The sequence below is a fragment of the Panulirus ornatus genome, chromosome 2 (assembly GCF_036320965.1).
Source record: "Panulirus ornatus isolate Po-2019 chromosome 2, ASM3632096v1, whole genome shotgun sequence".
NCBI lineage: Eukaryota > Metazoa > Arthropoda > Malacostraca > Decapoda > Palinuridae > Panulirus > Panulirus ornatus.
Genome location: NC_092225.1, coordinates 30,269,887 through 30,294,623, shown reverse-complemented (window position 1 = coordinate 30,294,623; position 24,737 = coordinate 30,269,887). Strand labels below are relative to the sequence as shown.

Below are 24,737 nucleotides of genomic sequence, written 5' to 3'. Positions count from 1 at the left end.
CAGTAAAGTGTGTGCTGGTGGAGTGGTGTATGACCAGTATGGCGCCTGACTGAGCGAGGAAGCACCTGGGACGTCATGCCAGAGACAACAAACACCATCTGGGCCAGGCATCAACTCATGACGCCACCAGTGATGGCCACCACATTACTCAGGTAAAACTTACCAGTATTCTTAACACATGTCAGGAAATCAAGGAGTAAAGAGAGATTGGAGGGAAAACGTAATTTATATTTCATATTAAAAACATACATAAAATATATGTAGGAAAAACGGTGAGCAATGTATACGCACGCACACAGTCACATATACAAAGCCATGCATGCAGCCCTAACTCACTGGCCTTACACACATTAAGGGAGAGTTTGGGTAAATGCTGCCACTTTACTATTTACTGCCACATATTCACTGCACCAGGACACGGCACCTGCGCCAGAACATGAGACTTCAGCAGGGCACGATACTGCACCAGGTTATGACTAACTTTTTGTTGAAATAGATTATTTCTGTTTATATTTCTGTTTTCTGTAGAACGAATCTGTGTTGCAAGATACTCGTGCGTGTGTTGTACCAAGAAATTGCCAGAAATGAATATTTATTGGTTATTTTAGGGAATCGCCGTTTCCAACGAAGCAAACCTGCCAGATCGTAGCCTAGCAGGTTTGGCTGTTTTGAGTCACTGTAGGTATAGCATGATATGATCAACATTGATGTGATTTGTGTTTTATATGAGGCAGCAAAACCCGACGTTACGATCCTTGGCCACCGTCGTACTCAAGGATCGTACCATCGTACTCTCTAGGCTTGTTATAAAGCTTTCATACATCAATAGAAATTATATACAACGTCGTTCAATAGTCAGTGCTTTTTGTACATCTCCATTTCAACCAACATACTTTGAATGTACTGAGATTGATATCAACATGTGGATATGTTGATATACTCGACCAAGTAGATTAACCTCAGCCAGCGAAGGTAAGTTTAGGTATAACTAGTTAGGTTAAGTTGGATCCCAATTTCGTGCAAGTTATTTGTCATTAATTCTATGCAGATTCTTAGCAAGAAAGTGGATTATCTGTGAGAAGCTTTGACAATATGGTCTCAATGAATTTTTGCTTCACTTATAAATGAAGGAAAGTTTAATATGCGTATCTTGCTTGTATAGGAACTAAGTACTGCCAAGTTACTTTAGATGAATTACATTTGCGACGATGTAATGTTAACGTACCAGAACGTATACAGCAGTTGACTGTCATAGAGAAAAACAGCAATTCATCTTGAGCGAAATGAATTGGTCATAGATGAAGAAAAATTAGGTCCTATGCGCAGACAGCCTCTGTAAACACAGTGGCAGTATTCAAAGCGTGTGTGGATACATTACGTACTAAGAGGAATGTGAAGAATAAAATATCTGTAACTTTAAGATTATCTGTACATAATAATTAGTCAGAACAATGATGAATTTAGTGATTAAATATGGGAATGATATCTGACTAGAGTTTGGCTGCTTTATTATGGATAATCATTGAAGTTTCAGTTCGTGTCGGGCTGAGCCTGGACTAACGGTCGTGGGGGCAGACGCCCTGTGGCTGGCCTTCGTCGGGAAGTATCACGTCTGTAGAAATTACATGTTTACCGGGTTCACACCAGCCTCGCCTGATGTTGACAGATGTCTTCTTTGGTTCACGCTACAAGTCACAGTTGGTGAATTATACCAAGTGGGATTTTAACTATCAATATTCATCTACCTATAATTATCTATTCTCTTGCGATGAAGTAAGATAAATTGTTTTTAGATTATATTTGTTTTTCTGTTCTTACGACGCAATCTCTGGTGTGTCTGATTTCCTCCGCTACCACATACAGCCTACAAAGGACTCAGTGATCTGTTGCTATTCGCATTTCCTTTTATCTGTCTGTCATGTAAGTACTATGCGTCAGCCCCACTGTCTCGCCACACAGGTTACATTCCTCCCTCTCATACAATATTTTAAAGTATTATTTTCGCCTGTTTGTATCCCACATATCCAGTTTTCAAATTGACTCATCTTTTCGTGCTTATATAAACACTGTATTCCACTCCACACGCTCAAGTGGTGGGTTTAACTCATCATCAACCGATTTTTTCAAACATGTTAAAGAAATTAACCCATTTTACCATGAGAAGCGCCTCCGTACTTTGGTTGGTAGGACTCCCCCCAGCTTGTACTGTGTTCACAAAACAACAGGTTGACTCTAACAGTAACAAGTGTACACCAAATATACCCTTATTAAATGATTTACATTCCATAAGTCACCACAATCACAGTGACTGTCTTCCTCACAGGCTGTAACATAGATATCCATGTGATTCACAAAAAGCTTCAAATATTCTGAGTGTGATTTACTTCACTTGGTTTATTTTCGTCCAAGAGAAGCAGTCTTTCAGTTGCCTTGTGAGGTTTGCAGTTGCAGTCAGTCTGTACTTGGGTGAACAAAACTTTCACTTCACTTGTCTTTCGGCCCAAGGACCATCATCGGTCAAGTTCTGTCATTTTCACCAACATTTGGTAACTCAGATAACTGAATTCTGTTTCCTCTTGAGGCTGGTACCCAGTAGAGGGTTTCGTTATGCATGATACCTCAGTACACATGAAATAGGTACTGGGAGGAAAAATTGGAAAGGTATTTCAAGTATGTTTATGGTCGGGTCAGAAATCGAAGCAGGGACTGGTGATGCCGTTGGGGTTTATCTTGTCCCAGATGTGGTACATTCTCTCCGGAGTGATCTTGTGGCCCGTGAAGATCTGCAAGAAATGTGTCATGTTGCATTACTGCTGGGGTTTCATTTTGATTAAGTGGGACACTTGGAGAAAGTCGGGTAACAGAGGACCTGATGGTCTGTGACGATGTTATCTGCTGGAGGATAAGGTATATTGCATTCCTAGTGTATGAGGATAGAGACAGGAGAGTAAACCAGAGGGCTAGGATGGGAGTAACGTTGCAAACATTGCAGGGGCTAAAACGTTCACTCCTGTTACTGGAGGATTGAGGTTAACTGCCATAAGATTATGGTTAATCAGACGCAGGGTTCAGGTTAACTGCCGTAGGAATTAAAGATAAGTACTTCGGGGTTGAGGTTAATTGCTTAAAAGGAACTGAGGTTAATTATTGCGAAAATGAGGGCTTACATCAGCTACAGCTGTTTGTGGAGATTTGAGGCTTGTAAGAGGGATGTGAAGTAACTGTAGAACTAGGGGAATACTTTCGCCTTGAACGAGGGGTATAGTTGTGTCTGGAAGGAGGGGGGGAACCTCTACCTGGAAAAGTTCTCTGTGGTCAACTTGACAAGAAATACACATGAGGGTATAGGACGATAGTCTGGTTATTCTTGGTGAGGGTGCAGGAGGAGGGGTGAGGGATGGTAGTGAGGCTGGTAGGGAACTACCTGCCAGTGAGGTGATGGTAATGAGTTACGTGGCCACCGCTGGTGCCACGTCTTTAGTTAGGTCATGGTAGTGAGTTACGTGGTCACTGCTGATGCCACAGCGAGAGTCAGTTACCCCAACTTTAACCCCACGTGACACGACAAGACTCACCTGAACGAGGTCACAGTCGTCATTGACCATCTCGCCGCAGGTGAAGCGGTCGTCATGCACAGGTGGGTGGACGCCAATGGCCTTGGCCAGGTGGGCTGTGACGTACACGTCCTCGACGGGGATGATGCGCGTGTTGAGAGACGCTTTGTACAGCTCCTCCACGATGTCACCTGACATCACGTACCCTGGGGGTCACAAGGGTCAGAGGTTACTAGGACCACAAGAGGCTTCCCACCAGCCACGCTAACGATGGTGGTGGGTGGTGGTAATTGTGGTGATTTTAAGTAACTACCAACACGGCAAAGTACCAAGATAAGAGGGAATACAGTGGAAAGCAAAAAGCAACAGACCACTGGCTCCTCACGCGGTTGCTTGTGCTTGTAGAGGAGATCAGAAACAGAGAGTAATGTAGTAAGATTAAGAAAGGAAATAGATGACCTTTGGACGATTTACTGTAAACTTTATACGTAACTAAAAAGGCACAAATATCATCAGTCATGAACTTTAAGCGAAGTATTTGTCAAGTCTCTTCTTAAACGTGTCTCTGGTGTTGCTTTTAACTACTCTTAACTGGTAAATCATTGCATAGGTGAGCACTCCTCTGCGAGAGAAAGTACTCCACCTCAGGTGAAGTAAAATGTTTGCCCATACGTTTCCATCCATTACTGTGAGTGAAATAAAAAAATATATCTAGCCCTGAGACCCCGTTTAGGTCGAGACTGTAAAATTTAGCATCGTCTAAATTTCATATATGACGTTAGAGGGATGGTAGGGGTGTAGATTATCAGCATGAGTCTGTCAAACCCATTTCTTCTCATCTGCTTCGTCATTCGTCTCATAACTTCCTCACGAAGCTCCCGTATCTTGTATCTCCGCTGGTCAAGACTCACTCATGCCATGGTTCCTTCCCTTCTGCCCACCTGAGTCGCTTCCCTGCGTATTCAACTGCCTCACACTGATCTCCGCGTCACGAGAGATGCTTCTTCGGTACGGGTTCGAACGGGCTGGTTCGAAGCTTTAGGTCCGAGCGCTTCGGGACTGCTCGAGCAACCTCATTCATTGGTATCATTTGGGATTGGACGGAAGTGTGTGTGGTGGACGTGGGTGTGGTAGGGAAGCCTCCAGGGGCAGTATAGTGTGTAGGGCGTGTCCACGTCGACCTGCACCAGGGGAAGCAACGGAGGTCAGGACGTCGGCAAGATTTTCAGTAAGTCACCTGTTGCATTAGTTGACGCTGAGGACTCAATCGTGGAGTAAAGTTCTGCTTCGTCACCGGAGTTCACGTGGAGCCAATATGCCACTGGCAGGCGACCGTCATGCAAGGGTTGGGTCTGTTGTGATCATACGGGAGGATAACTCGGGTGGCGTCACATATCTGAAACGCCAGGAAAAGTAATGTCTGCAGCCCAGAGGTGGAAGGCATCGGGTTTCCACTTTCTCTTCGACTGAGGTTCAGGTGTGAACTGGTTTCCTTAACATCACTGTCAGTGGTGGGAGGAGGACGGTCTTGTGTCGCCTGACCTGCTCTTCATCATGTTATCCACCTGTGGGTCACGCCCAGCAGCGACAATGTACGTTTAGTTAATACCTCGGGTGCAGGAAAACACAAACCTAGCTGACCACTTCATACTCTCCCGTGATTAGCTTTTGTAAAGTTGATGTAGCGTAGATGAATGGTTACTGGGCATTTGCCTTACTGTATTGCATGTTACGTATGCCTTTCCAAAACCTCGTCTGATAATGATGATAAGTTTGTAAGAAAGATGAAATATTCTGATGGCCTCTTTACTATGTATTTATTTTCTCGGCGAGACAACATTGTCGTATCGATCATTTCGAAATTCATCGAGATCGGAAAGTTTTTTTTTCCCCATTGTGTACAGTAGGCCATGATACTCCAGTCATGGCTCTACTCTCGTTCACTTGTCATCTACGTCCGCAGCTCGCTCGACCCTTCACCTGCTCGAGCCACCGCGTGTTGGTGACCCAAGTGATTCGTTGATCAACTGTTATTTGCTTCACTCGCGTTGCGACCAGCGTAATGAAGCCGATTCATCGCCCTCTCGCAACAACCATTTCAGCTCCTCGATAGCTGTTTGTATCGGGACGGTTCAAAGTATCCGGTTGCTCGATTGTGATGAAGCAGTGGGGTTCGTCCTGGCCCGAGCAGGGGGCGTTAAGCAGCGTATCACGTCACATTGACTGAACCAAGGACGATTCATGAGGGGGGTTCGAATCAGGTTTCAGTAGACTCGCTTCTAGAGGAAATGATTTGCTAACAGTCAGCAGCGAATGATGTAGTTTAACACACACACACACACACACACACAGGAGAGGTTGGCCTGAATGGCCGAGAGAGGAGGGACCTGGAGAGTGTTAGTGGGTGACGTACCTGCCCCGGCCAGGAAGGGAGGGTGTGCTGGAGGCATGGGCATGCCTGGCGCCACATTCACAGGACGGAAGGACTTCTTCTGCTTGATGCAGCCTGGCAACAACAACAACAATGTACTCTCGTTAATCTTTGATGAACATCATAATGGTACACTTGTTATTATTAGGCTTGGAATTACATAGAAATGGTTATTAAATGTATTTACTAGAGATCTGAATCCATTAGTGTATATGTAGTATGAAAGAACAGATATCCTAACAGTTTTTAGGTGAAATCTTAATCAATATATAATCTTGTTTTCAGAAAGTTTTTCTTACCTTACGTTCACATCAGAATGTCGTGCTCACAGTCAAACTATACCAACAAACTAGGGCAAGTGTGTTGCTGTGTTGCTGCGCAGGAGAAAGATAGAGGAAAGCTTTATATCGGGTTTCATGTTTATTACGGAGTTGTTCCTCTCTGCTGTAGCCTTGGTTATTATGGTGAACATTCAAGAAGAAATGCACCTTGAATGACCCTTGTGTCTTCTGCAGGTGTATGTGAGTATAACAATATTACCGTTCATGTACGACAACGGTGACCAAACCCCTGTCTGTGCACGAGAGCGTCGTTAATCGTTTTATTATTCATTGAATCTTACATTATATCGTCACAGTCACTTTTTCTGGCAGTTTTCTGACGACGTTTTCTTACATGAATTTGTATCAATATCGCGGCCCACCGTGCAATAGCGAAGGCTTCTTGATCGTAGTCAAATTAAAATCTATACTCGTAAATGTAAATTTTCACTTAAAATATATTATAAGTCAGAATAAATACTGGTTTATGTAAAACAGAATTGTTACATATGTTAATATTCTTAAGTACTGAAGTCTAAATTTATCGTATTAATTTTGATCATCGTAAAAACATCTCATTTGTTTGTTTACATTCCTCCTACCTGGGCTTGTGTTCTCGACGTATCTCACAATTTCGCCATGGCCTTCGCAGCATTTATCCCAGTATGGACACGCCAGTCTGAAGAATGCCTTCTGAACATGTAAGGTTCTATTTGCGTGTGTGATTGTGGGTGGATGTGAAAAAAATAATCAGTGACGGAAGTCAGGAAACTGATGCAAGAAAATGTTATACGATGGTGTGTCGTTTTATAAATACGGAAGTGAAACATGGTCGTGCAGTTTATATGGTCTTTCCCTCCCAGACATATCCAATTGAAAAGGTGCAGGGGTGGGACCAGGGCAGTCCTGCTTTGATATGAAATACAGTTTATCTCGTTCATCTTTCCAAAGTAAACATTTGCTTTTGCACATTCCGACTTCACCTTTGACACATCAGTCTCAAATAAAAGGCTCTCGGGTCTAGTGCCAGGTCTTGGTGTGTATGTGGGGGAACGGTGGATAAACACTGACGGGTTCTCGCGGCTGCCAATAAAATCCAGAGAGTAACGTTGTGAAATATGTGGAACGTTGTTGTTTACAACTGACGAAGCTCATTAGATTAGGATGGTGGGGGGAGGCGGGGGAGGCTCCCGAACCTCCAATTAATCCACCAAAAATTATTACCTTATTACTTGTATTTTTCTACTTCTATCAGAATGTTTTACAATGGTTAAAATCAACTTCTTATGTCGTTCAAACTGGTTGATAGGCAAAAACGAAGCCAGTCACCAGTATGTTATGTATAATTCCTTGACATTTACACAAATGCCAGACTGTTTATATTGAACAGTTTCAAGTTTAACAAAAAAGAAAGTTTGACTGTGGCGCACGACCCACCGCTGGGCTGCTCGTAGGTGAGGCTGACTGAAGCGGCTTTGCTGTTCTTCGCCTGTAGTCAAGTATAGACGATCTTGGGGTAATTACCATCGGAAATTACATTTGGTGAAGATGACTTTACCGTAGTGCTTCGTCTAGATGATGGAGGCAGTACAGGTGTAAATCACGACATTCCGGTCACATAGCAATACTGCCAGCCTTTCACTTTCTCCTGCCACAGAGATACCCATTGCAGCTCAGTTGCTTATCCTTCCCTCATATGGGTGACGCAGGGTTTCTGTGGACCTATGGAGGAAGTACTTCTCAAGCAACTGAGCCCAAGTGGGTGTCATGAGGCGGTCTTACATAGACGATGAGACAGGGTAGGAGTGTGTAGTCGGCTGTCTCATGAGACATGGCTTTTGTACTACTTGCTATGTAGAGGGACCCGGCGGCCTCCTGTGGGGACGGCTTACCTCACCCGTCATTCAGCGAGACCTGACGGCTTTCCTGTAGGTACGGCTGACCTTACCTGTCGTTTATCGGGACCTGGTGACCTTCTGTGGTTACGGCTGACCTTACCTGTCATCCAGCAGGACCTATGGGCCTCCCGTGAGTACAGCTGACCTCACCTGTCATCCAGCGGGACCTGACGGCCTCCCTGTGGGCACGGCTGACCTTGCTTGTCGTTTATCGGGACCTGGCGACCTTCTTTAGTTACGGCTGACCTTACCTGTCATCCAGCAAGACCTATGGGCCTCCTGTGAGTACAGCTGACCTCACCTGTCATCCAGCGGGAGCTGACGGCTGACCTTACCTGTCATCCAGCGGGACCTGGCGGCCTCCTGCAGGTAGGTGAGGAGTGAGGGGATGTTGATGAACATGTCGTCGTCGGTCTTCATGATGTACTGGGCCTGCTGGCAGTAGCTGGAGGCCCACTTGAGGCCCATGACGGACTTGAGGGTTAGATTCATGTAGGAGTCCACGAAGTCCTCCTCCAGGATGTCACCGTACGTTCTGGACTCCTCCACCACCTGCCGAGGGGGACACACAGGCTTCAGGACTCCCCTCCACTTGATATTCCAGGTAGGACACACACACAGACACACAGTCTCTCTCTCTCTCTCTCTCTCTCTCTCTCTCTCTCTCTCTCTCTCTCTCTCTCTCTCTCTCTCTCTCTCTCGTCCTACATAGTCACATCCCTAAATGAGATGTGATGTTCGCCTGTGGACCACACCACGTTATCATTTAGTGCGGCCCGTCCACTTTGTTGGACAACATCATAATCCAGACACGCGCAACGCTGGGTCGGTCTTAGGCTGCACTACCCTGGGGTGAAGAGGATATATCCTCAGAGAACATTCTTTAACCTTATCTGTCCACATCTCGGGACATTGAGTGTGACGTAGGGATAGCTTATAATAAGGTCGCCGGCTTACCTGGGTCTGGATTCGTCTGTCGTGAGGGTTGCCCAGGAGGAAGACCAGCTTGGCGTGGGAGGCAGCCAGGGGCGTGGTACCTCCCCAAGTGTCCCTGATGGCCCGCCTCCGGTGGAAGTTGTCCACGGCCGAACTCACCAACACCAGCAGCCACACCTACAGCAGAAGAACAACACCCATTCCTATGATATATATATATATATATATATATATATATATATATATATATAGATATAGATATAGAACGTTGTCATACCGTTTGCTTGAATAGTACTCTGTTTCCCACTATTTTCATACGAGGCTAAATCTTAGAAAAATCATAGATTCTCAGACATTCTGTTTGCTCGTTTTTTCCATAATTATAAACTTTTTATGGCATTAGCAGCAACTGGTATAATCTGTAATGCCACGTGTGTTTGAGTGTGGAAGTCATATGACATTCAATTGTTTATACGTCAGTGATCACACTAGCATGGCTGAAGGCCAGACGGTGTGCTGGGTAAGATGCCTTGGGTGTGAGGAACTGACGTGTGTGGTGGGCAGTGTGTAAGAGGCTGACACAATGATAGGCACCACCACGACTCACCTGCTTCTCGCTACTGCAGACGTTGGCGTTGTTGATGATCATGTGGAAGTCGTGTGGGTTGGCGGGCAGGTCCTTGGTTCCTCCCCTCCTCTTGCTTCGTCTGTTGTTGTGGGTGTCGGCGGGAGACTCCACCACCACCTCCTCATCGCCATTCTGCCCGGCCCCAGGGCTGCCAGGCTGGACACCGCCCGCCGCCTCCCGCTCCTCCTGCTCGGAGCCCCTGGCCGACACGTACAGCAGGAGCACTAGGCTCAGCAGGAAGAGGTAGACGGCAAGCGTGGGGAGTCGTGGCTTGCGGGGCATCCTCACCACGCCTCGCCACCTGCTGCAGCCGCCGCCGACGCCGCTGCTGAGGGCACAACAGACGAGAGAGTCAGCCATTGAATAACCACCAGCTGTTTACAGTTTACATGTAAACTGTAAACAAGTTCTGGGAGAAAGAAGCAATAGGATATTCATTGTTATAGCAAATGCGTCGTAAAAGATATAAATAATAGGGACATTATTCCCGTTGGGTTGGCAACGGGTTCGACGCAAAACAACGGCTCTGAGTGACGTGGTTGCCAGGCTTGTGGTCACATATTCACCCCTGATATATCGACCATCACAAAGAATGGTCACAACGGCTGAGAAAACGGACTGAGCTGGTGGCGAAGGTCACTGTCGGGAGGAGCACTGTTACGGGGACCTCGCCTACCCTGGTGAACTGGTCTGGGTTACCCAGGACCTGGCGTACTGGTCTGGGTTACCCAGGACCTGGTGAACTGGTCTGGGTTGCCCAGGACCTGGTGAACTGGTCTGGGTTACCCAGGACATGGTGAACTTGTCTTGGTTATCCTGGACCTGGTAAAGTGGATTGGGTTACCCAGGACCTGACCAAGACCAGTTTACCAGATCTTGATTATCCTGGACCTTGTTAACGTACTTCACTTATCGAAGACTTGGTTAACTAATCTTGATTATTTGGGATCCGCTTAACTATCGCTTGTTCTCAAGGTTCCAGTTAACTAGTCTATAAAGGACTAGTTAAGTTAATCTTGATTAACAAGGACCAGTTTCTGTAAACTTGCTTATGGAGAACAAGGCTATCTTATCTTAATCGTCCAAGATCTAGTTACCCAGACGTAATTATCCAGGAGCCAGCTGAGCCGGTCTTAAACTTGAGTTATTTTAACACTGAGTTTCTTTTTTCGTCCGTGTCAGTTTAGGTTGTAAGTGAACTCCGCATTTGAAGGTGTAGCTGGGGAGACCCAACACTCTTTCGCATATCATTACCGTCAGAAACTTTCGCCATGTTCGAGTTGCTCACATTTTGATTACGTTGCCGTCTGTTGAAAGGCATTCCAGAATTTGCTGATTTAAATACCACTGCAGAAGACGCTGCAAGACGTAGTGTTTGCACCTTATTCGTGGAAGAAATACGTCCTGATCGTATTTGCCGTTTCTGTTACTACTCTTGTCCTGCTGTACCCCTGGGAACTTCCTGATTAATGTTCCCGGTGTAGTGTTTCATGATGACGCCTCACACTGCACTATAAGAACATGGGTCACCATCAGTGCGAACGTGGCACTGAAGTCTTCGAGTGCCACTCAGGAGCAAACAGTAATCAATGCGTCAGCGATGTTGAGAGAGAATCATGGATCTTAACATCTCTTTGTGTTTGAGATGATTGCAGTCGAATTTCCAGAACATCACGTCACTGTCATGCCGATGACTTGGCCAGGCAAGACGACACGAGCCTCCCACGAGTGATAATTACCGGCTGATTGTGTTCGGAGGTGAGGAAGGGGGTTGCGCAAGTGTTGCCTTATCGGTTGTGGTCGAAACCCACGGGACTGGTCATCATGGACACACCGCAACTGGTGGCACCGTGAGAATGATGGAGGAATGGCTGGTTTTTACTTCTTTTCTCTCTCTCTCTCTTGCAGTCCGTTTGATGTCAAGGATCACACGCACCACAGCGAGCGATGCCATTACAGTGTTCGTATTGGGATCAGTGAGTGGTAGAGAGGGTTCTCACGATTGACAGCTTTACCCACAGATTTACCTTCAGTCAGGGGGATTGCGTGCTGACTCTCCCCGACAGATGAATGGCCCTCAGTTAGATCCATGCTCGTCAAGGGAGAACTATTTATTTTTTACGAGAGGGTACGTACAGTCTCCCTCACATGACCCCCACCCCCCCCCCCAAGCACAGCCTCGCGAACAGCCTCGTTAAGACCCCTCTGTTGCTGTTAGAATTCAGTCGTATTAAGCCTCGTCCTGGCCACACCTCTGCTTGTCACGATCATAGTGACGACGGTGGTGCAGGAGAGATAGTGATGATGACGCTGGTGATCAGCTTGGGTGATGAAGACATACTTGGCCCTCCTGGGTGTGTCGGGCAGTTGTATGGCTAAAGTTGGTTGCGTCAGGGCCAGGGCCAGACCCTCCAGGGCCAGACCACTTGGAGAAAGTAAGATAAACCAGCATTAGAGCCGCACTATAATTACCCACACTCACACCCCTGGGGGGGGGGGGGGGAGAATCACGCTTACCACTCTGTCGAGTTGTTGTTGATGGGTGCCAACGATGGTGATGCTGTGGGGACTGCTGAGGTTGTGGTTGTGGGGAGCGGAGATGCGGGGTCTGGGGATGGTCTTGTGGTTGTGGGACGGGTTGTGTCGATACAGAAGCGAGAACTGTGGGCTGTGTTGTGGTTGTAGGAAATGACGGTGGCACTGTGGTGGATCTGCACATTTGCGGCGATGTTGGAGGAACTAGTTTGTGTTACAGAGGCTAGTAGTGTTGTTGTTGTAGTTGTAACAGCTATTTGTGCGTGTGAGTCGAGGTTGGTGATCATGAGGTGGACAGTCAAACGCAGTCATCGTGACAGGCAGGGGTGTAAGGTGATGCCTGGCATCACTTACTCGCAACTCACGACGTACTGACGGCTGACGCTGTCTTTAGAGTCTTGAGAACGGTGGCATTGTTTGTGTGTTGTGCCCGCCTGCTCAGTGCTCCTTCGTATTGCCGCCAACGCACTGGCGACGCTTGGTGTGTTGTGTGGAATGACGTTATGATTTTAACTCTTTGCTGCGTCAGTCGGGGAAGGTAGCTATGAAGGAACACACTGTAGTAAATAGACAGAGGACACTGACGTATATTTTGTATAATGAACAAAACGCGGTTTATGATCTGATTCCAGCAGCCGGATGGTTCGCGAGTCGTAGCTGATGTTGTTACTGTGGCATTACGTTCATACGCTACGACCCTGGAGTATGGTGGTCTAATTGTCACGACATTATACCCAAGGGTCGTGCCGTTGTGTTCAAGGGTCGTGCCGCCGTGTTCAAGGGTCGTCCTGTCATGTTTAAGGGTCGAACTGTCATGCTCAAGGGTCGTAACGTCGTTCTCACGCGTCGGTGTGTCGCAATTTCCCTGTCGTACAGCAGGGTGTGCCTCCTGCCGTCTCCAGCATCACGTTTGCCTTGTTACATCATGGCTGAGGCTGGACCATCTTTACACCTTATCATAATGGTTTCTTCTCGCTCTACCGGTAAATGTACCTTGCAACACCTCCCTCTACCGGTAAATGTACCATCCAGCCTCTCGCTGTACCGGTGTAAGTGTACCTTTGCAGCCTCAAGCTGTACCGTTAAGTGTACCTAGCATCATAGACACAGATGATACCCTAATCTGGGAAGACTGAATTATGTCAGTGTGAAAAACTAGATCAGGGCCAGTGTGTGAGAGAGGAGCGGTGTTCCCCGGGGTGTCCGCCGCAAATGTCAGTGTTATGATCCTGCAGCTGGTGTGGCCAGTGTTTACATCGGGCCTCCTACCCCCCGCCCACCCCCGCACCCGACCTCTGCAACGTCGGTATGGAACGCCAGTTTTTGTACAGTTTTTGCCCTCGAATGAACCCCATAGGTCGTCGCTATGGAACCACCTGATCCCATACACGTTTTAGTATGCAACGTTTACTTTTTGTGACCCCATCCCCAGACTCTCGCTACCCTCCCTCAGCCCGTCCTACCCTCCTTCAGCCATTCCAACCCTCCGCCAACCAGTCCTGCCTTCCCTCAGCCAATCCTGTCCTCCCCCTCCCCCCGGCCTGTCGTCATGCTAACCAGCACTCACCAATCGTCCTTCACTTGGACAGCTCTTCACCTAACCATTTAAGTCGATGAAAGTAATCAGATGTTAAATGCGTCCATCCTCCGGTCTGGCGCCCGTGTCAGGAGGGAGTGACCCAGGCTGTCAGCCGTGCTGACACTCCGGTGATCAGTCTGTGTTGCCGTTTAAGGAGCAAGGCCCGTGACGTGTCGCAATGGCCACGAGAGAGGTAGCAGTGAACACCAGTTAGGGTGAGTTCACGTGTGAGGGACGTCAGTAAGGAGCGTGGTGGAACCAGTGAGGAACGCGAGCATGGCATTGAGGGTTCGTGAGGACGCAAGAAGGCCATGGAGGACGCAAGGAGGCCGGTGAGGACGCGAGGAGGCCAGGGAGGACGCAAGGAGGCCAGGGAGGACGCAAGGAAGCCAGGGAGGACGCAAGGAGGCCGGTGAGGACGCGAGGAGGCCAGGGAGGACGCAAGGCCAGGGAGGACGCAAGGAGGCCGGTGAGGACGCAAGGAGGCCAGGGAGAAGTCTGAGAGACTAGGAGGAGGATGACAGTGTTAGTGTAGGGAGGACGCTGCTGCCTCTGGGGTTGTGCATGAACAAGGCAACTTTTGTGTGTGTGTGTGTGTGTGTGTGTGGGGTGGGGGTCTGGGATGCTGGCTGGGATATTGTTAGGGCGGGAGTTATCCTGGGGCAGGGCTGTGGGTAGCGCTGGGGTGCTCAGACATAACGGGGGTCGCCTCCGGGGGGGGGGGGGGGGGACGTTCATCTCCCAGACGGCGTCATTACGATGGTACGCCGTCAGGTACGGGAGGGGAGAGTTGTTGTACCGTCGGTGCCTCGTGTACCGTCACCAGCTGGGATCATGACGGTACCGGTACCAGGTGAGCGCCATGGTGCAGCGTCAGGCACACCACACCTCCTGACACACACTGTGTGAAGAGACGCGCAGCTGAACACATGTGCGACTGTCGACGCGGAGCTGACGTAGAAGTTACGATCGGCAGGACAGTTGTGTTAACAAGTGTGTGTGTGTGTGTATAGATGTAGTCCAGGTGTATGTAGGTTTATATTACTCATGTGTATAAGCCACGTGTGTGTAGATACAGGCCTCGCGGATGTGAGCCATATAGTTGACCAGGCCCATTGATATCTGCAGGTGTAGGTGACAGGTGTGTAAAGATGTGCTCTGCTCTGTTCGTATTCATATGGAGGAGAAAAGTTCATGTTTGTGTGTACGTGAACACCTGCCCCGTTGGGGCGGGCGTGGCCGACATGGGCCTGTGTGAGTGGGTACACGGAGCTAAGTAGTGAAGTTACCGTATTCTGTGGCCAGTGAAACGTGGCGTAAGAGTCCTGCTGTGAAAGAGCCACATTCCTCTCTCTCTCTCTCTCTCTCTCTCTCTCTCTCTCTCTCTCTCTCTCTCTCTCTCTCTCTCTCTCTCTCTTTCATGCATCTTTTTTTCTTCCAGCCTCAAGTATTATGACCGACTTTCATCACTGACTTGCTTTTTTTTCCCTCTCATAATTCCTGGTACACACACACACACACACACACACACACACACACACACACACACACACACACACACCCGCCCCCTTCCTCCTCACGCAGTCTTCCGGAGTTAGATCAGATCTGTGTTTATCTTCCAGCCACGGTAGGTACGGGGTAGCGTTAGCCACAGTGGTTGTGGTGGGTAGGGACGAGAAAGGGGCGGTGCCCCATGGTGTCGAGTGTGGGTCGTGGGCCGAGACAGACAACCTAGGATGGAGGTTGATAGCCAAGATTGCTTGATGGCGCACCATAATAACACAGATTGATATTTAGTCATTATCATTTTTACCGGACATTTTTCTTACTTGTTTAATGTCAAACGAACAAATCAAGGTTTCCTGTTAGATAATGGCGCAGTTTACGTCATATGTATACATATATATATGTATATATAGGTATTAACTCATGACAGTTTCTGGGTTGTGGCTGGCGATGCGTTTAATTAAGAAGCTAAGAGAGGAGGTCCGTGAGGAACAGCCCATGAGGGAGTGTGTGTGTGTGTGTGTACACACACTTCAACACAGATCACTGTGTGGCTCCACTGGTGCCTTACTGGTGTTCACGATAAGCCTCACTTCAGCAACACTCCTTCGATCCCCAGTTCCTTTTATATCAGAATAAGATGCTCTGCTTTTCACAAGGTTGTGCTCCGGGTTCTTAGAGGTCCAATAGACAACTGACTATCATTTCAGACTCAATAGATCGAAGAGACGTGCTGGAGTAGTTAGGAGCGACGATGGGGGAGAGAGATCAGTTGAGAAGATACAGATGCATTAATCTGACACGAGCGTTTGACTCAGAGGAACAACACATGCCACCCCAACTGGCTGGCACCAGGCCAGTGCCTCAGATGAGGGAGCAGACGGCCCTAACGTCAGAGAGAGAGAGAGAGAGAGAGAGAGAGAGAGAGAGAGAGAGAGGCAGGACTCCACCCCTGACAGATCCCGTGTCCAGTACCTCCTGCGTCTGCGCTTTGATTCCTGACGTCACCATGGCTTACGATGGGTGACTGACCATGTAAGGGAATATGACTTTATCTTTTCTTACGAACAACGTTCACCGTAACGCCCCTCACCACACCATGTTGTCTTATCACTCTACATGTTGGTGAAACCGAGTAGCCTCCTGTCCACACTACAGGCGCCACACACGTCTGGGAAAGTACTCCTGTAACTAGACTCCCCGAGGGAGAAGTTACTTCAGAAGTTATAAGTACTGAGAGTAGCAACAAGTGTTCAGGTATTAGTGACCCCTTGAACACGACGGTACGATCCTTGAACACGACGGTACGATCCTTGAACACGACGGTACGAACCTTGAACACGACGGTACGACCCTTGAACACGACGGTACGACCCTTGAACACGGCGGTACGACCCTTGAACACGACGGTATGGCCCTTGAACACGGCGGTACGACCCTTGAACACGACGGTACGACCCTTGAACACGACGGTACGACCCTTGAACACGACGGTATGGCCCTTGAACACGACGGTACGACCCTTGAACACGACGGTACGAACCTTGAACACGGCGGTACGACCCTTGAACACGACGGTATGACCCTTGAACACGACGGTACGACCCTTGAACACGACGGTATGACCCTTGAACACGGCGGTACGACCCTTGAACACGACGGTACGAACCTTGAACACGACGATGCGATGTTGATTACGACAGTACGATCCCCGGGTATAATGTGCTCGTCATTCACTCGACCCTTCAGGGTAAGGTCAAAGGTCAGGTTAGGTGTTAGGGTGGTGTACATAGGTGTGGTGGTGAGGGTCGGGGTAGGTTCGCTTGATGATGATTGTGTTGGTTGTGGTGATGATGGTGGTTGTGGTGATGATGATGGTTGTAGTGATGATGATGGTTGTAGTGATGATGATGGTTGTGGTGATGATGATGGTTGTAGTGATGATGATGGTTGTGGTGATGATGATGGTTGTAGTGATGATGATGGTTGTGGTGATGATGATGGTTGTAGTGATGATGATGGTTGTGGTGATGATGATGGTTGTGGTGATGATGATGGTTGTAGTGATGATGATGGTTGTAGTGATGATGATGGTTGTAGTGATGATGATGGTTGTGGTGATGATGATGGTTGTAGTGATGATGATGGTTGTGGTGGTGATATTTACGGTGGCGAGGGTTATAGATCTGATGGGCCGCTGGTGGTATTGGTGCTGTCAGTTGTGGTTGTGGTGGAGATAGCATAATGCTGGTGGTTGTGATGGTGGAGGTAGTTGCCGTAGTGAAGGTAGTTGTGGTTGTGATGGCATATTGTTGGTGGTTGTGATGGTGGAGGTAGTTGTCGTGAAGGTGGTGGTGGTAATTGGGTAAGAGCGTGGCAGGAGAAAGTAAGAGTGGGTCTGGAGCGTCGCTGGTCACTGTGGCCAGGCCTCCAGCCTCTGCCTCACCCATTATGTAATGTACAGGTCTCCTGCTGCTGCTGCTGCATCCTTACAACCCTTCTTCCCCTCCCCCTCACCACCGCTGTTACCCCCTCGTAGTCCTGGAGACGCCCCGGACGCCCCGCGTGGAAAAAGCAACGTGTCTGAAATGTTTACCAGATCTCCTTGATGCACCTGGGAGTGTTGGCGGTAAACGAGGTCGACTGGCGCTCCTGCTTCACACACACACACACACACACACACACACACACACACACACACACGGGGGGGGGGGGGGGGCAACACGAGTGTAAAAGTCTCTCTCTCTCTCTCTCTCTCTCTCTCTCTCTCTCTCTCTCTCTCTCTCTCTCTCTCTCTCTCTCGTCCCCGTAACTCGCAGATATTCATCAGTAATGGTAACCACAGTGGTTGGGATAAGGTGAATGAAGAGAGAGTCAGCGCGGACAGCGCACGGTAGTTTGAGATCGTTTGATGATGGTCGGGAATGTTCAGGAGATGGGGACCCACGGTTGGAAACCCTCCCTCCCTCCCTCCCTGCCTGCCTGCCCCCGTGTGGTAGAAATACGGCCTCACACCGTGTCGTCAGAGCCGACCCAAGCAGGTGCGCTCGCCTTCGTGAAACGGGATGGAGAACTGTTCCTCCTGACCGACCCCTGGGCCACTGTCGTCCGTGAGGTGGGGGTCATCTGCAGATTAGGAAACTAGTACATTGTCTGATAGATGGGCGCAGGGAGGATGAGAATATTGTGGACGATAGATAGTGTGAGTGTAGGGTAATGGGGAGGTGTCTGAGAGTAGTTACGACCCACACTGAGGCACACCTGGTCGCCTGGTGTGGTGCTGACGACCTGTAGAGTGGTGGTGGTGATGGTGGTGGTGGTGGCAGGGGGTGTGTGTCTTAAGGTATTACCCAACCCTGGGTGACGGGTGCCCCAGCCACACTGTGCTGGGTGCCACGGCTGACGACCCTGTGACGTCATATTGTCGGGCTCGTTCCTGGCCCGCCCGTCGATCTGACTGAACTGTGTGGAGAGATCGTAACCCACCCAGACTCTCTCTCTCTCTCTCTCTCTCTCTCTCTCTCTCTCTCTCTCTCTCTCTCTCTCTCTCTCTCTCTCTCTCTCTCTCTCTCTCTTCCCTGGGTCCCTTCTATCATAGTGTATTCCTACAGCTTCAAGGGTGCGCGCCGCTCAGAAGCAGGGAAATAATGGACTCCTTCGGAGCGAAGCCTTCGTCATAAGTATTCCCGCTTCTATCCATCGAGGGTGACGCAGCCTCACCCGAGTGCTGTAATCATTCCTCGACTCGTAATGTTGATATGGACACACCCTGACCACGAGTCAGGCCAGGACTGGGAACTGTGCGTGGCCTGGTGGTCCTCCCTGTGGGGCGGGAGCAGAGACCACTGTACTCCGATGATCGTCTGCGAAAGTAGACGGCTGGAGTCCCACAAGGGTCGGTGCTCGTCCACCACCCCAGCTCGTCTCGACGGGAGTCACTAACCCTGCCGGTCAGAGGTCAAAACCCTCCCTGGCTGCTCAGATACCAGACTCATTAATGAAGGTAAAAATCAATTAACAAATTTTAATGTTGGTAATTAATTAAGGGATTAAAGACTGGAAGTGATCGGGAAAATCAACTGTACGTGAATTCCTCAGGGTAGTAACTCATGCATCATGCAGATGCCACATGTAGGAAGTTGACCCAATCCCTGGTCTGATGTGGCAGACAGATGGTAGAGGGTATTGTCAGAAACGGTAATTACCATTTGTTAATATTAGCATAGCCTTCAACCTGTGTGCGTCTACAACATCTTCAGAGGAAGGGAAAGGAAAGTAATTAAGAGGACACATTCGTATTTTCTCTTCTCACTGAAAACACGGCATCAGAGAAAGTACAGAGTCATGTCTTCATATTGCCACAGGAAATTAAATGCGTTAGCTTTAATGAGTGACCGTGGCAGCCCTGTGTGCCCGATGGGAGAAGGGGAGGCTTACAGAAGATGGAGGAAGAAGAGGAGGAGGAGGAGGAGATACACGAATTGAGATGTAAAGTCAAAGCACATGAAGAATGTCGTCAGATGAGAGAGGAAAATTTGGGATTTTGAACATTGTACTCAGAGACACGATCAGAGAGCGAATTCAGGTGACGGGGAAGCCAGTAGAAATATCCCTGAAGGGAAGCAACTTTGAAAAGAATATTATATAACCTAAGTTGAAGAATTTCAACTTTTGATGTCAAGTTATGAGAATGGGACACAGGAGGAAGGCCTGGACATGAATATTGTTCAACAGGAAGTGAATAAGGTATAGGCATCTGTACAGACGGAGCTTAGACGTCTTGACTGACGCCAGGGATCCCACATTAAGAGATCAGAAAACAAGCTGTTTGCCGGTCAATATTACAATAGCATTTAAGTGTATTTGATAAAGAAATGTTTTGCAGACTCGACATCCTTCATAATGTCAGAACTAAAATATGATTCTCAGGTTTGGCCATGGCTTCTTAATGAAGCACAAAGAACTAACAGAGAAGGTTCAGAGGAGGAGGATTTAGGTGGTACGGGAATTGAGAACTGAGTTACTGGGGTAAGGCCCCAAACCTGCCCACCTTAGAAGAAAGAGAAGGTAAGGATGACATGATCACAACGTTTTTAAGATTTTCAACCCGTGTGACCATGTCGACAACGAAGACGTCTTTTGATAGATACAAGGATAGAACAACCAGAGGCCACAACATGATGGCAGGATAGAACATCCAGAGGCCACAGCATAATGGCAGGATAGAACAACCAGAGGCCACAACATGATGGCAGGATAGAACAACCAGAGACCACAACATGAAACTACGGAAGAAAGAGTTATAAAAGTTGTAAGTAAGATGTAAGAGTGGTGGATGAATGAAATCAACGCCGTGATAACACTGTGATTGCTGACAGCCGTAGAGAAATTAAAAAGTTGTGCGACTGTAGAGAAAGTTCAAGAGATGCCTCCCCACGCGTGCTTTCACCCCCTCCCTCTCCACGCACACTACAGATAGGTAGATGATGCCTGACCTTCCGTACACACGCTGTGATGTTGACTCTGTGAGAGGGTGGTCATATTTACCGTAGGAGGAACATTGATGAAGACTGAAGCGGGTGTGGGTGATCCGGGAGGGCTGATCTGCGTACAGTGAAAGGTTGGTTGGGTCGGTCGGTAGGCGAGTGACCTGCTTCAGAGTGACTTACGTAAACAAGAGGTGTATCCAAGGGCGTGGCCGGTGCCCTGGGCTGCACACTGCATGGGGTACCCACCTGAAGGGTACCGTTGTGGTACAACACACAGCTGACACTGTGACTTACTCTTGTTAGTGTGACTGCCACCTGCAGGTTATTGTTATCTTGTCTTCACGTCTGGGTACGTTGATGAGCCCCTTAACCCCGTGAACACAGCGGTACGACACTTGAACACGACGGTAACAGCCTTGTGGACCCGGGACATGTTGGACCGGCCGTTGTCCTGACTGTTGATGATCAGGTCCAGTTCAAAGGCAGTGATTGTGGACCAAGGGAACGGCGGACCGGAGAAACTGGCCCAGGGGAACGGCGGACCAGGGGAACGGTGGACCAGGGGAACGGTACCATGAGGACGCCATCCACATTGGTGTTACCATGGCAGCAACAGTGACACTGAGGTGTCATGTGGTCTTACTAGTACAGCGTGTCATGTGATCATGCAGCATGGTATGCGACAATAAACCTTAGGATGTAAAGACGCACGTTATGTGTAAGAGTTGTAGAGGAATGGCATAAGCTGCGTGATGATACAGTACAGAAGTTGTAAAATGGGAACGATGGTAGAGAATGTTCAAGAGATCGGCCCCGACGAGTGTATAACTCCCTTTCCCTATTGTACAAATAGGTAAGTTGATCGTAAAACTCTCTCTCTCTCTCTCTCTCTCTCTCTCTCTCTCTCTCTCTCTCTCTCTCTCTCTCTCTCTCTCTCTCTCTCTCTCTCTCTCTCTCTCTCAGCATGCGTGGGTACATGAATAAGACATCAAATCTACATATTCAGCCGACCGTTTGCACATCATTAACCTATATGATAGATCTTGACACTATCTTCTACTTCTCTCTCTCTCTCTCTCTCTCTCTCTCTCTCTCTCTCTCTCTCTCTCTCTCTCTCTCTCTACCTTGCCTGGCCAACCCTCTTCCCTTCTCACTATACGATTATAAAGAATGAAAAGGCAGGAGGAATAGGAAGATGGGTGAGGGTGAGGTACGGTAGGCAGAGCGAGCCACTGTAGAGTTAGGGTTGTGGGGGAGGGGTGCTGCTGCCCTGCTAGAAGTGAAAGTTAGCTGAGGTCCTGGGGTGAGGCCGTCAGCTGCTGGTGGTCCTGGGGTGAGGCCGTCAGCTGCTGGTGGTCCTGGGGTGAGGCCGTCAGCTGCTGGTGGTCCTAGGGTGAGGCCGTCAGCTGCTGGTGGTCCTGGGGTGAGGCCGTCAGCTGCTGGTGGTCCTGGGGTGAGGCCGTCAGCTGCTGGTGGTCCTGGGGTGAGGCCGTCAGCTGCTGGTGGTCCTGGGGTGAGGCCGTCAGCTGCTGGTGGTCCTGGGGTGAGGCCGTCAGCTGCTGGTGGTCCTGGGGTGAGGCCGTCAGCTGCTGGTGGTCCTGGGGTGAGGCCGTCAGCTGCTGGTGGTCCTGGGGTGAGGCCGTCAGCTGCTGGTGGTCCTGGGGTGAGGCCGTCAGCTGCTGGTGGTCCTGGGGTGAGGCCGTCAGCTGCTGGTGGTCCTGGGGTGAGGCCGTCAGCTGCTGGTGGTCCTGGGGTGAGGCCGTCAGCTGCTGGTGGTCCTGGGGTGAGGCCGTCAGCTGCTGGTGGTCCTGGGGTGAGGCCGTCAGCTGCTGGTGGTCCTGGGGTGAGGCCGTCAGCTGCTGGTGGTCCTGGGGTGAGGCCGTCAGCTGCTGGTGGTCCTGGGGTGAGGCCGTCAGCTGCTGGTGGTCCTGGGGTGAGGCCGTCAGCTGCTGGTGGTCCTGGGGTGCTGGCGTCAGCTGCTGGTGGTCCTGGGGTGAGGCCGTCAGCTGCTGGTGGTCCTGGGGTGAGGCCGTCAGCTGCTGGTGGTCCTGGGGTGAGGCCGTCAGCTGCTGGTGGTCCTGGGGTGAGGCCGTCAGCTGCTGGTGGTCCTGGAGTGAGGCCGTCAGCTGCTGGTGGTCCTGGGGTGAGGCCGTCAGCTGCTGGTGGTCCTGGGGTGAGGCCGTCAGCTGCTGGTGGTCCTGGGGTGAGGCCGTCAGCTGCTGGTGGTCCTGGGGTGAGGCCGTCAGCTGCTGGTGGTCCTGGGGTGAGGCCGTCAGCTGCTGGTGGTCCTGGGGTGAGGCCGTCAGCTGCTGGTGGTCCTGGGGTGAGGCCGTCAGCTGCTGGTGGTCCTGGGGTGAGGCCGTCAGCTGCTGGTGGTCCTGGGGTGAGGCCGTCAGCTGCTGGTGGTCCTAGGGTGAGGCCGTCAGCTGCTGGTGGTCCTGGGGTGAGGCCGTCAGCTGCTGGTGGTCCTGGGGTGAGGCCGTCAGCTGCTGGTGGTCCTGGAGTGAGGCCGTCAGCTGCTGGTGGTCCTGGGGTGAGGCCGTCAGCTGCTGGTGGTCCTGGGGTGAGGCCGTCAGCTGCTGGTGGTCCTGGGGTGAGGCCGTCAGCTGCTGGTGGTCCTGGGGTGAGGCCGTCAGCTGCTGGTGGTCCTGGGGTGAGGCCGTCAGCTGCTGGTGGTCCTGGGGTGAGGCCGTCAGCTGCTGGTGGTCCTGGGGTGAGGCCGTCAGCTGCTGGTGGTCCTGGGGTGAGGCCGTCAGCTGCTGGTGGTCCTGGGGTGAGGCCGTCAGCTGCTGGTGGTCCTGGGGTGAGGCCGTCAGCTGCTGGTGGTCCTGGAGTGCTGGGAATGGTTGGTGGTGGTCCTGGGGTGAGGCCGTCAGCTGCTGGTGGTCCTGGAGTGCTGGGAATGGTTGGTGGTGGTCCTGGGGTGATGGTTGGTGGTGCTGGTGTTAAAGAATACGTCAGTGATGAGTCTGTGTTGGAGAATGTGTCAGTGTTGAAGATGGAGGCAACTTATGTAGGTGTTCAAGACTGTTAAGATTGTGTTGCGAAGCATTAGTGTATTGCATTGTAGAATTATTGGCACCTGTGCATGAGGGTTAGTTCTCGTGCCTCTGCCCACTTCCGCGGCGTTTCTACGGACACACAGACAGACAGAAGTTACCGCCTTTTTATTGCGTTGGAGGACGTGAATGAACGGGTTCTTGGAGACAGATACAAGGGGAATAATCTTAAGTCACTAGTCTACGTGTAGTGTTTGGGAGTTGAAGTGTGCACATCAACACAGTGAGGAGTGTTTCGAAGAGCCAGGCCAGAGGTTGTTATCAGTGAGAGCGAGGTGGCGTTGTGAGAGGCCAGGCTAGAGAGTTTGTCACCAGTGAGAGCGATGGGTGTTGTGAGAGGAGGGAGATAGAGAGAGGAAGTAGTTAAGGTACAACAACAACCAGGTTCAGGTGGAAGCATCAACATGGGGCTGTTTGGCGTCGTGGGCAGAGAGCGTGGTGGTGATGGCACAGCAGTGGCACCTTCTGGGTCAACAAGTTCTTGCATCATGCCTCAACACTCGGGCTCCCCCCAGCATCTCCCGACACCCACGGTAATTGATTACCTCTTACTGAGAGTAAGAGTTCTCCTGGCTGATGCTGCTGTGGTGGTGGCGGTGGTGATGATAGCCAAATGAATGATGGTGAGCCACGAGTGAGCCATGAGTGTAGCCTCAGTGAGCGGGAACAACGGGCGATACACCCAGCCACAGTGACGGCCATATTTGCCAAAGAATAAGTCGAGTTTTTTTTTTTTTTCGTATGAATGATAAGCACAAAAGCCTGTTTGATGTTGAACTAGATCAGGACGTTGCAAGTGTCA

At 49.8% G+C, this 24,737-nt stretch overlaps 2 protein-coding genes across 3 annotated transcripts in view; one reads left to right on the top strand and one right to left on the bottom strand.

Moving 5' to 3' along the window:
* Positions 1-212: 212 nt before the first annotated feature.
* Positions 213-24,737, bottom strand: part of LOC139755583 (beta-1,3-galactosyltransferase 1-like) — a 46,231-nt gene continuing 21,706 nt past the window's right edge. The window contains exons 2-7 of one of the 2 annotated variants that reach the window (XM_071674098.1): positions 9,747-10,095; positions 9,161-9,316; positions 8,539-8,755; positions 5,968-6,060; positions 3,576-3,760; positions 213-2,783 (exon numbers count right to left, since the gene is read on the bottom strand). In XM_071674098.1, the coding sequence (XP_071530199.1) occupies positions 2,688-2,783; positions 3,576-3,760; positions 5,968-6,060; positions 8,539-8,755; positions 9,161-9,316; positions 9,747-10,095 (1,096 nt within the window). In that variant the 3' untranslated portion in view covers positions 213-2,687. The remainder of the gene's footprint in view (positions 2,784-3,575; positions 3,761-5,967; positions 6,061-8,538; positions 8,756-9,160; positions 9,317-9,746; positions 10,096-24,737) is intronic. The other variant, XM_071674108.1, reaches the window with a different exon arrangement.
* The window catches only part of LOC139755582 (uncharacterized), a 56,974-nt gene continuing 38,321 nt past the window's right edge, over positions 6,085-24,737 (top strand). Inside the window, exon 1 of the mRNA XM_071674084.1 lies at positions 6,085-6,114. Within this exon, the coding sequence (XP_071530185.1) occupies positions 6,100-6,114 (15 nt within the window). The 5' untranslated portion in view covers positions 6,085-6,099. The remainder of the gene's footprint in view (positions 6,115-24,737) is intronic.